Source organism: Pseudopipra pipra, chromosome 2, assembly GCF_036250125.1.
Source record: "Pseudopipra pipra isolate bDixPip1 chromosome 2, bDixPip1.hap1, whole genome shotgun sequence".
In the NCBI taxonomy this organism is placed as follows: domain Eukaryota; kingdom Metazoa; phylum Chordata; class Aves; order Passeriformes; family Pipridae; genus Pseudopipra; species Pseudopipra pipra.
Window position 1 is genome coordinate 85475676 of NC_087550.1, and position 12676 is coordinate 85488351.

The window sequence follows — 12676 nt, forward strand, 5'->3', positions numbered from 1 at the left end:
ATTCGTTCTGACAAGGGCCCATGCCAAACTTTAGTGGAAACAAGGTTCAACCTCTTCCTCTCCCATGGAGTGACTGTGGCTATTGAGTTTCCTTAAGCATCCATGAATACCTCTCGACCTAGGCACTGGGATTATCTGAGCGTTCTAAATGTTGCTATGGTGGATGTTGCTGCTTCAGAAGCATGATCTTAGAAAATGGGTCTGTTTCAGGAGAGTGTGGTGAGGGGCAGAAATTCAGCTGAGTTCAAAACTTTTAGAGGTGGCTTCTGTGGAGAGTTAACAGCTGTTTAAAAAGCTGAGTTTTACATTTGATGTAATGTCAACTGCCATGGAGAATACTTTTTTTTTTTCTTTAATGATGCTTTGGGCTTTTGGTTGGAGGGCAAACTTCTGACAAAGTAAGTTCACAGCTGAAGATGCGTCTGGAGTATATGTTTGCCCTTCTCCAGGAGTGCAGAGAATGTCAATAAGAAGTAGGTGTGTGTGGAGAGTCGATGTTTGTCCTCAGAACTGCTTCATCCTAACCAGCTTCCCATTGAAACGCTGTCAGCTGTGTTATGCATGGAGAGCATTGGTGGATAATGGTGCAGCCTTGATGTGTCCATTGAGGTACTGATTGCCTTTATATGAGCAGGGGAGAGTGCTACCACCTTCCTGTTTCAAGTGCTTTTGCTGTCCTCCCACTTAGATTTCAGAGAAGATTATGCTACTTGTCACCTTTCAGATAAGGGTTGTGCATAGCTGTCTGCAAGTCAGATACAGTGTGCTGTTCTTGTTTACCTGCTGCCAGGTTAGTGCTGAGGAAAAAAACACCAAAAATAATTCTATAAATACTTGAAAAAAATTTTTGTAGTATGTGAAGAGCTAAATTTAACACTACTGAGATCTGTTCTACTTCTTCAGTAGTTGTCTGAATTGTTAATGAACTTTTTTCTTTCCATTGAAAGATTGAGCTGCTCTGAGCTGGCTTTTCCTCTAAAACACATCAGCATAAGGAGAGATAATAGATTTTGTAGGCAGTATTTTTGTTTTGCCTCAAAAGTACTGAAGTAGCCATGCTTGCTGGAAAAGACTTGTTAACAAATCTGAGCAGAAAAATTCTCATAAATCTACTTCATCTTAGGGTTGCTGTAGTCAAGAACAGCCCCGTAAATTAAATTCTGAATTTATTTTATGCTTTATTTAGAGATGACAGGGGGACTATTTCTTAGGCTTTGCAGGGGGAACCAAACATTCCCTCACCAATCCCCCGAAAAACCAAGACACACACAATCTAAAAGGAACACCAGGTATATATCCCTTCCTTGCTAGCACTTCAAAGGGGAACATGGAGTAGGATAATATTGCCTTTAAGAGGTGGAGCCACACCTTATGCCATGGATATGCAGCAAAAATATCCAGAACTAATTGCTGCAAGGGGATACCTTGATTCTGAAGTTTGCCTTGATGTGTTGGAATTCATGTTTTTCAGCGTTAAAGGAGGGGGGATGTCCAACTAGCATTGGTTGTTAGCGCATAAAAGTGTTTTCCATAAGTACGGGGTACAGAGAAGCCAAAGTATTTTTATGATCCCTTAACAAATGACTTAACGTAACGAAGTTTACCAAGTTGCACTGCTTCCCCCTGCTGGAAACGGCACTCTTCTTCTTGATGTCCTGGAGCACTTTCTTGCTTGCAGAAGCTTGTGGATTTACTGGTGAGTTGGGATTCAAGCACACGGAGACAGAAGTCCTGTCCATCTCAGCAGCCATTCTTTCACTTTCTCATTAAAACTTTTCAATGAGAAAAATGCTGTTTGTGCTTAAGGCTTTTTTTTTTTTTTTTACTTTCTGTTCAAAGTCATTGAAGGTGCAGCTCACTGTAACAAAGGCTTTTAAGAGCAATTGTTTGGTTCAAACACCACCTCCCTAACCTGGAATCTCACTCACATGAAAATAAGGTTCATAAAATCTCGAGGTTAAGGATGATGTATAAATTTAATGGAACTTGGGAAGAGAAAATGTGATGAACTCCCAGTAAACAGGCTGATTTTCACATGTGACTCTGTTCACAGGTGTGGTGGCTGTCCTCTTCTGCGGAATTACCCAGGCACATTATACATACAATAACTTGTCAGTTGAATCGAGAAGTCGCACTAAGCAGGCAAGGATGTCTTTTACCTTTTGTACAGTGTATTGCTGTAATAGTCCATGTACTATTGCTTTTACAGCATCTTTTTTTACTTGACCTTTAACACGTGACTCTTTTCTCCCTAGCTCTTCGAGGTATTGCACTTCCTGGCTGAGAACTTCATATTTTCTTACATGGGTTTAGCACTGTTTACTTTCCAGAAACACATATTCAGCCCAGTTTTCATTATTGGAGCTTTTGTATCCTTTTTCACTTTGTGTGAGGTTTCTCTATTGTCTTATGTGCCTGAAAACTTGTGATGTCTGTTGGCTTTACCAAACAGAGAATGATGGCTGGCCTGAGTTTTCCTGATGTCTTGCAGAAACAATAATTTTGAGAACAATCTTTGGTTATGCCTTACATCAAAGCCCTAAGGCCTCTGTACCACACAGTTGTTGTTCTGTACCTGAGTAGTGTTAGAAGTCATAAAACTTCACTAGATAAATAAATTAATATGCTTTACTGTGTCATTTGGTCATTGACAGCCAACATTGCTTGTGTTGCTTTTGTATTTCAACTTGGGAGGCCTAGAAAAGGATGCATTTTTCTCTTCACTTCTAAGGGTCCCTTGAGAAAGCAAGCAAACTTCAAGTATATAAAGAGGATTGTGTGTGAACAGATTATATTTGAGCAACATCCCAGAGGTAGAGATCAGCCTGCTGTAGGAGTAGGGCTATTGGCAATGGAGATAAAACCCAGTGAAAGAGTATACATCCCATAATCTGGGATATACTTATTTTCTCTCCTCCTTTCTATTGTTTTCTCTCATTGCTATACTGCTTCTCAGGGTTTATCACATTTGTCTTTTTTTTCCTTTGCCCATTTACTTTTTTCTGAAATAGTAATAAATTTTCTCCTGTGTCACCTCGCGTCCATTTTTCTGACCTAAAAAAATGCTCCAGAGCCCTACAGACGTTGAATAAGGACATGAACAGAATAGTTGTGTCTGGTGTACTAAGCATTGCTATTTTTCACCTTTGGTGTGGCCTTCCATGTTCTCTCAGGTTATGCTATCTGTCTTGGTTTTGTTTTCAGTATTTGTTACTTTCTTTTCCTACCCGCTTATCTTTTATTATGTTTTCCACATCTTTTTCTACCACTGCATTTAACCTCTGTTGCCTCTTGAGTTATTTTCTACCTTTGTGAGGAGGGCAGCTCTCCATTTAAAAACTTGGCTATATTAGCTAAAATATGTATTCTGTGCAATGGGTTCTGTATTCACATAACTGGTGAAAGTCTGCTTTAGATATGTAGATATAACAAGAACATTTGCTATCATGATCTAAACCTCTCACAAAACCAAAAGCTTCAGGTTAAAGCCAGGTACCCAAGAGTGCATGCCTCAGGAAAAAGAAATCCTTAACCCTCAACTGTGAACAGATTGCAATCTTTTTGGGAAGAGCTGCACACATCTACCCTCTCTCCTTTTTGCTGAATTTGGGCAGAAGGCATAAGATCAGCTGGAGCTTTCAGCACATGATGATGTTCTCAGGTAAGAGCTTGGTAAAATGCTTGGTAATGCAAAAAGATTTATTTTTAACTCACAAGAAATTGATAGTGCTACCTTCTCCTTTTATAATCCACTTTCATTCATCCTAAATGGAAGGCTTACTGATTGTTGCAGTATGCCATCATGTATCTTTCAACCTTTACAGAAAGTGTATCATGTCTGGGGTGAGCGACATCTTGAAATGCTTTTTGCTTGTGGCAAACAGTACCTCATGTTGGGAATAGAGCATTTTCATTTGAAGTGCATCTGAGGGGATGGGGGAGTTGGGATGTATCTCTTCTAGAAGGTTATTTCTAGCTGAGATGAAATGTTGAGCAGAAACAGACACTTGCTGAGAAAACAGAAGTGTATTTATGGATGCCCTCTCCCACTTAGTTGGAGAAAGAAAGGTATTTGACTTAAACTCCCTTACAATTTCCATCACACGGGCAACTGTTCAAGTTTATCATCTAGAGCAAATTACGGAGTGTGTGTCAAAACATGTTCATCCTCAAAAAGTTCCAGAGAATCCTCTGCATACAAGAGGGAGTAAAGAGGACAAAGCCAGGCTATTTCCAGTGGTGCCCAGTGACAGGACAGAGGTAATGGGCACAAACTCTGTGCCCATATGGCACAGAGGTTCCCTCTGAACATCAGGAAACACCTTTTACTATGTCCAAGCATTGGCACAGGTTGCCCAGCCAGGTTGTAGCATCTCCATCCATGGAGATATTCAAAAGCCATCTAGATGTGGTCCTGTGCAACTTACTGCAGGTTGAGCAGGGGTTGCTTGACCAGGGGAGGTGGATCAGATGATCTCTAGAGGTTCCTTCCAACCATAACCATTCCATGATTTCCCTACATAAGAAGTCTGCACATGGCCAAATGCCATGGCTTGTTCTTGCTAGTGAAGTTTCCCCTGGGATCCATGGAAGAGGGGGAACATGTAGTCTGTCTGTGAACATGTTATTAACTAGAATATTTTTCCAGTGATAAAAATTTCATATCAAGAATTCACTATTCAATTATGAATTCAACTGGGAAATTGTGCATTTTTATCTGTATTCAGGATGCTGCTTGACTTCCACAATATGTTTTGCTGTTGTCCACAACTTGTTTGTTTCTCCGTTCTTTTCCAGTGGTTTCTGGGAATATTTACACATTTTCTTAGCTCTTGTGGATTCTCTAAGTTACAGAAAACCGGGAGGGCAAATCATGCTGTAAATCATGCCAGGGCATAATTTATCAGGGAATCTGAGGAAATCAAAACCTGCTGGAGCCCAGTGCTTTCTGTCTGTCACTTTATGCTTGTGTGGCAGGGATAGAGCAAGGGAAGTTGCTGCGTTACCAACAAGCACAATTGCACTTCTAAGCTCTGTTATTTCACTTTTTCCGATAGGTCTCAGGGGAGCCATGGCATTTGCTCTGGCTATACGAGATACTGCTACCTACTCACATCAAATGATGTTCTCAACAACTCTCCTCATCGTCTTTTTCACTGTGTGGATTGTGGGTGGAGGTACAACTCCCATGCTGTCATGGCTGAACATCAGGTTGGTGTGCAACTGTGTGCTGGGGAGACTTGAGTTTTCAAGAGGCAGCTGTGTTAATTTGGCATAGTTCTGCAGAACTTGTTTGATGCTTGCTAGAGGTGTTTGGAACATGATATTTTAGATATATCTATAAATATCTAGGTACATATATATGTGTAGGTATTTAGAACATGATATTTTATGGAGGAAGGTGATTGTGCAGGGTGGTGAAGAAAATGTACTGATGCTGCTGGGATTCAGCCTAAAGCCTATCTAGGTCCTTGTCAGCCCATGGAATAGTGTTGCCTGATAAAGCAGCCCTATATTGGAAAGAAATAATTAATCTAGTCCCATATAAACTTCTCTTCATGTTATACTAAAAGAGTTCCCTGTCTTTTGGCTCTTGATCATGGCCCTATTACGGTTTTTAAGTTCAATGGAGTCTTTAGTGGATGGTGCTAAACTGAATGTGCTTTAAATATCATCCAAACAAACCTGGTGTTGTCTAAGCAGCTGGGATAAATGGGATCCTGCTAGTCTTCTGGGAGTGTTTCCTCCTGTTTTGAGGAGATCTGTGAAAAAGGTAAGTTGCATGATAAGAGAGGTTTGACTACAAATCCTGGTTATTACTTAGTACTTTTGGGCTGCAAGTACTTTCTTGTTGGAGAATATTTATCGACAGATGTACTAGAGAATCATGAATCAATCATTGTTAAAGATGACATATATTGTAATTCTGAAATTTTTGGCAGTTGGGGAGGCACAGATAAAGAGAATGGAATTAAAATAATATAGGCTGTATAAACCCTTCAGTGCATTTTTTAATATGTAAACTATATGTGTTCTTTAGCACTTGAAAGTTTTCTTTTTCTTGCTTTCTAATTTTGCTAACCAGAATTTGTATAGAATAGGAAAAAACATCCTATGTCAAACCAGTTTCAGTCTTTAGAAGAACTAATCATTCCTAGGGACTGGTTCTGCATTTGGCAAACTTCAGTGAACTGCTTGTGGCAATAGGTAGCAAGTGCTTTCTAGGTCAGAAAAAAAACCAGATAGGACTCCCAGAAATGCTTGTGAACTGTTCTCATAGAAAGTAGTATGCTTCTAGCTGGACACAGACATTTCAGCCATGATTTGCATTATCAGCTCTGACTGACAGCAAACATTGGGAAATCAGCTTTTTTTTTTTTTTTTTGGTGCCAAATTAATCAATTTCTGTCCTTTAAAAATATCTTTAAATGTGAGTTTCAAATGCTTGGCTAGCACACCAGAAAGAAGCAACACTTTATGTAGTCAGGCTCTCCAGAGGTCACCCAGTGTCAGTGCAGTTGTGTCATTAATGATTGTGAGATATCACATCCTAATGATACCTCTAAGCCCAGCCTGACTGATTTGTTTTCCCACATGAGAGCTGTGTAACGACTTTCTAAAAAGGTACCTGGAATAGGTGCCATGTGCAGCCTTCCATTTGGCACCTCTGACAACAGGAGGCATCTGTCTGATGGTGGTATATAAGAAGCAACTGTACTAAGGAAGGAGGGGAGTTGCAGTGTCTGTGTAGCTGTCAGTGTGCACGGACTCTCCGGGGTGTGTGGTGTAAGGAGCAGGAGATGAGTTCTGGCCAGCAGTACACAGGTAAGAGTGCTGCTTGTGGTCTGCTTACAGTGCATGAGCAACGTCTGCCAGGATCAGTCTGCAGCCTCTGCGATGGCTGATGTGAGGATATTCCTTGTCTGATCTCCACTTGAGTTGATTCCAAAGCATTTTCCTAAGCATAGATGCAACCAGGTAAACAAAGCTTACTCTAACAGCCCTCATCATAAGTGCTGGCAGCTTGAGCTGCCAAAAGGCAGTTTGCCAAACCATAGATTTGAGTGGTTAGCTTTAGGTTTGGGGTCTGGTGGGGGTTTTTAGGGGGCTTTTTTTTGAGATTTAGCTACCCTTGCTAATAAGCAGTAACTTCAATTGTCATTTGTTTGTCATAGTTGACAGAAAATAAATTGTCCTTCCCTTAACAGGGAAGTCAATGACATGTATATAACAAGGAAGCTCTACGCAGAAAGCATTTTCGAGAACTGCACAGATCTGCCTACAGCTGGCTCGATAGGCACTGCCCTGGCAGTGATGGAGTCTGCACTTTCAGGGGCTTCGTGAAATCAGCTTTGTGCCAGGAGGTGGCGGCCGTGTACAGCTGATCGAGCTTTAGAAACTTGGTGCTGGTGAAGTACCCTTTGTGCTAGAACCCTTTCTGTTGGAAAACAAGAAGTCCTGTCTGACACTTCAAATTTAAAAGAGGGACAAATTAGTTTCCAGCTGAATTTTAGAATTATGCTACTTTTCTCTTTTCCATCCCTTTATACCCAGTAGAAGAGGTAGACAGGAGGAGATGAAGATAAGATGCTCTGCCAGTGCCTCACTCAGCAGCACAGTATGTAGTGCTGGTGCAGTCCTGAGGCTGCACAGGAGGTAACTTGTCCCTGGGATGCTTTCTGAGCCTTGGCACTTGCCCATTAGGTTAGATTGCCAGAAACTGGAAATAAGTAGTGGTCACATACAGAATTATTTAGCAGAAAAGAGATTAAAAGATAAAAGGTGGTTTGCTTCTTAGATAAAGTGAAAGGATGTAGGAGCCTAACGTCATTTGTATGTTGAACTTCAATGTCAGGATTTGTGTGGACTCCTAAAAGTCCAGTTCTGGTGTGAAGTTCATACTGGTTGTATTCTGGTTGACTTTGGCCTTTGTGGAATGAAGGATGGAGAACTAGTCAGCCATTACAAAGTCCTCCTGAAGTAGTTGGCCCGGCTACAGTGTGGATGTAGATAGAAGACAAGGACCTGCTTTAATGAAGAGTCACCCAAGCTCAGTGAACCTTTACTCTGGTTTATCTTGCCTAGTCACAGCATGGCAGAGTGACATTACTGTCATGTTGTGGATACTGTTCTGCTTGTCAGTGGGTTTTCTGGGTGGCCCCTTCAGGAGTTCCTGTGGACTGGGATGGGCTGAGCTCCTTCCCTGGGAAAGGAGCCCTGTTGTACTGGGCAAGTCAGAGGAGCTGAGACAGACATCAAGACCAAAGGGTCTTATTTATGGTTGTGCCTGCTTGATTTAAGTAAACAGTACCAGAGAGCCGACTCCAGCCAAGACTTTCAGCCTGGCCTTGATACCACCATGTTCATGGGGAAGCAGCTGCATGCATGCAAGATGCAACGCCTACACAAGGATCCAGAATTGCTTTGCTGTGGCTTAGAGGCAGAGGGACATGTTTCTGACCACACCACTAGTTGTGTAGCAATTGGGATGCATGCTCTGTGCTTTACTTACTGTTTGTCCCTTCTCTCCCATGATATGCAGCGTTAAAAGCAGGTAAGGGGTAGAGAGGCTAACACGAAAATCAAGTTTTATTAAAGTAAAAAGCAACATAAGGAGGAAATAGGCAAAAACATCCTCTGCCTCCTCTTGCTGTTCTGAATGTCTCAAGTGTTTGGACAAGCCCAGTATACCCAGGGCCCACTGATCAGGCTTTAATGTACAGCTAAGAAAAGGACCTATGGTTTGCAGCAGGGACTAAACTTCAGTTTTCTGCTTAACTGCTCAGATAACTGAGGTCATGACAGCAAAATCTTAGTAAAAAACTTATGGAATCTTCAGATGCTTTTGATTTCTGCCACTTGATGCTGAGCAAATTAAAAATTAACACCAGAAACTGGAATTAAGGTCGTGATGTCGTGTTTGAATTTCTTGGCTCTCTATCACTGAGACATACCCAAGCATTTGGGTGGTAAACAGTTATACTTTCCTAGTAGTACATTTTTTTTCCTTAGAAACTAAAGCATGATTTGGATATTAAAAATATAGTCTCATCCTTTGAGACCTAAAGGCAGAAACAATTTCCTGACTGAAGCTTTAACAGTTTCAGCAAACTTGAGAGCCCTGTAAACCAAAACCACTGGCAAAATCCCTCTTTTCTAAAAAATAGCTGACTTCTTGTTTCACTCATCTGTCATGGGGGGAAAAGGGAACTCCTAGCATTTGTATTGCAAAACAGTGTGGTTTCCATTTTTCATTAGAGGCTAATGACTGGTTTTTTTCAGGTTGAATGAAGCAACACATACATTAATGCCTTCTTCTCCTTCATAATCTGCTGAAAACGAGGAAGTTAGTGTTTATTTTAATTAAATAATTTCAGTTGTACTTAGCAATCTTTCTTCTCAGTCTCAAAGCATTATACCTTACAATGTAAAATATTTTAGGTATCTTCTTACCAAAAAAGCTAAAGTTTGTATAGACAATGTCAACTTAGATATTTTACTGTCTTATGTCTGACTTTGCATGTCCTATATTTATTTCTAAGAGCTTTCTATTTAAAGCTCTTAAATTTAAATTTATTTCTATTTTCTATTTTTTTCTTTAAAAGAGCAAACTGAAACAGAAATCTGGAAACACTAACTCTCGCACAGTTACTATGTGAACTACCTAATTATCTGGGATAGTGGTAAAACTGTCAGCTTGGTGGAAGTCTCAGGTTATACTCTATCTTTCCCTGAGTGGATCAACAATAAAATGTGCATCTCCTAAATACCATGCCTCAGTGTTGATGCTGTGATCCAGCCTCATGCTGTATTCCAGACTGGTGTGGGGGATGTCTGATAGGAAGTTATATCCTCCTGTTTTGCAGCCTATTTCTATTATTCTATAACTTAGATCCTTCAGTGCCTTCTAGCCACTCTCTGCTGTTTTTAAAGGTAGATTCACAGGCACAGGTGTTGTCCCTTGCCCTCTGTTGTGAGCTTTTTCCTTGGCCATCTCTTATTCTGGACTGTTTTTCCAGTCTTCCTGCTTCTTTCCCAATCTCTAGTTTTTCCTCATCAATCTTAAATCTCCTTTAATGGCAGTGCAGTGCAGCTTCCAAACCTCCAGCCTCACCCTTCTGAGCCTTTTCCTTTGTAGGAAAGAGATTGTCTTTTCCTCTGGAAGTCTGGAACTAAGCATGGGAGATGTTTCCTCATCTTTATTCTTGTGGGCTGAAACACAGCAATTCACATCAGAGAAAAAAAATGTGGGGAAGGCCCAAGTGCTGTAGGACTTGGGTTAACTGCAAAGCTCTGGCGAGCCTCAGACAGAAGTTTTAGGAGTCATTATCTTGGTTAGATCAAGAAATACCAAGAGACAGTTTCAGGAGTCATTGTCTTGGTTAGGTGAAGTAAACAGACACCCAAAGGCATCCTACAAACAACCTGAAACAACTTTTCTTAATTCCAGGGTTTTTTAGTGATTGGGTTTTATTTTATTTTTTTTTTACATGGTGATGGGAGTTCTCTTCTTCCTCAGTCACCTTCTGAAAAACAGCTGAACTCTTTGAAATCAGCTAAAATTTTCTGAAAACATTGCACTTATTACAGACATCTGGAAAAACTTTAGTATATTAACTTGGCAAAGATACAGCAAAGAGAAAAAAGTCGTAGAAGGGAAGTTATTGGGCAGTTTTTAATTTTAGTTTTTGCTGTGCATACGGAGCCATCTCAGAGTTGGCCTTTTGGAGCAGAGTGCTCTGACCTGGAGTGTATGTTGGTATGGGAGAAGAGCTATTGAACCTGGAATCCAAAATAAATCTACTGAAAGTCTGGTATTTGCCTCGACATTCAAGGATTACATGAGTACATGCTCATCGTATCACAAGCTATAGCCTTAAATATTTAGTTTGCCAAGATGTCAGCCTGCAATCAGGGTGTGCTTTTTGTAAAGTGAGGCCTCTGTGGATTTCTGATCATACAGGCTTTTATTTCACATAAGCAAAGTTCATGATGCATGCTTTCATGGAAAAATGGGGGGAGACGAGACGGGGAGGAAAAGCCCCACAAGCTGATAAGGAACTTGTGTGGAAAATACTAGAACCCAAATATGCTTTCATTTGTACCTAAAGTCCCCCACCCCAATAGAGAAAGGCAAAGCAAGGAGTAAAAACACACTGTGCTATGACTAGAGATTAATTATGTTAAAAGTTGTTAGTTAATTTTTAGTTAAACCAACAGAGTGATTTAGAGCTTATTACCAGCTGGTTTGGACTGCTCTGAGACTAGGTAGTATTGGTGACCCCTCTCATATATGCATAGCTTCCCATACTTTTTCTGATGACCCTTTCTCTTTCAGACCGTATGCAGGTCTGAAGTGGTAGGAATTGTCTTAGATGGGATCTGTCTCTGTGCAGCATCTCAGTTGAGAGCTATTGAATCTAGTTATCTGGGGGAAGTAGTCTGCCATTGTGTTTTACCATCATGGTGTTTTGCCATCTGGAATCTGAACCAAGGAAGAATATTATTCGATATGTCAATCATAACTTGCTGCTGTTAATTTTTGTTTTGTCACTTTGTTATTGCTCTGCCATTGTTGTTCAAGTATGTTTTGTCTTATTTGATTGGGTAGGTTTTGGGGGTTTTTTGTTGGTTTGCTTTGTTTTGCTAAAGAGCTCTGTAAAGCACACATCTCATGAGCATTTTGTTACTCACGTTGCATTCTTGTACTGTACCAGAGTTGGTGACCATGTTCCATCGGTGGAAGAGATGAGTGAAAGCCGCTGGCTGTATTTCAGGTGACACTGTGCCTTCCTTGATACCAAAGTAACCTGGTGCTTGGCTTTCTTCATCTTTGTTACACTAAATGTGTGCTCTTTTTCTATACTGTGGCATGCTGCTGCTGCTTCTTTTCTGCAGAGTGCTGTAGATGTTCCTCAGTTATGAGTCTGTTCTCTTATTCTGAGCTGTGAGTGTGGATCACACATTGTCTTTAGTTTAAAAAAATGAAACCACAAAACACCACATACTTTAACGTTGTGTAGGGGTATTTGATGAAGTAAAACTGGCATCTCTGGCCCTGGATGACTTGAAAGCTGAGAAATCATGGATGTGACCCTATGGTCCTTAATCACATGGATATTCTTAAGCATTCCATGAGATTATCTCATACAACTTTTCAGGCTGGAAGGGCCTTCACAGATGATTTAGCCCAGCCTGTTTGGGGATATATTTTAAAAACTGAGGGTTTCACATTGCTTTATAGGAAGATGCTAATAAGAGTGGAGATATCAATCAGAGAAGACTAGGATTCTGGTTTCTTTTTTTTTTTAACTAATACATGGTTAGAGAGATAATTTAAAGTTAGATAAATCTCTAACTGACATCTGTAGGAAGATGTGTATTTGTATGTACATGTATGCGTATACATATAAATATATAGAAAATATTTATGCAAAGAAAGCTCTTTGGAATGGGGTAATGGTAAGTTTCTCATGTATCTTTTCACACTTGAAGGTTTGCAGCAAACTGCTAAATTTACCAGAGATGCAGTATGTTAGCTTGTACCGAGAATCTGAGAACGAATATCTATTACAGTCGTTCTTGGCTGTTGCCACAGTAATTACATATGCTAGAATGTAATAGAGCCTAGTATTTTGGTAACTTGCCATCTGTGTGTTGCAGGGTCTTTCAAAGG

General features: G+C 40.4%; 1 protein-coding gene across 2 annotated transcripts in view; it reads left to right on the forward strand.

Annotated features, from left to right (window-relative positions):
• Nucleotides 1-12676, forward strand: part of SLC9A7 (solute carrier family 9 member A7) — a 74955-nt gene that overhangs the window by 37503 nt on the left and 24776 nt on the right. The window contains exons 8-13 of one of the 2 annotated variants that reach the window (XM_064646205.1): nucleotides 1596-1696; nucleotides 2054-2142; nucleotides 2256-2369; nucleotides 3550-3661; nucleotides 5058-5211; nucleotides 11718-11777. In XM_064646205.1, the coding sequence (XP_064502275.1) occupies nucleotides 1596-1696; nucleotides 2054-2142; nucleotides 2256-2369; nucleotides 3550-3661; nucleotides 5058-5211; nucleotides 11718-11777 (630 nt within the window). The remainder of the gene's footprint in view (nucleotides 1-1595; nucleotides 1697-2053; nucleotides 2143-2255; nucleotides 2370-3549; nucleotides 3662-5057; nucleotides 5212-11717; nucleotides 11778-12676) is intronic. The other variant, XM_064646206.1, reaches the window with a different exon arrangement.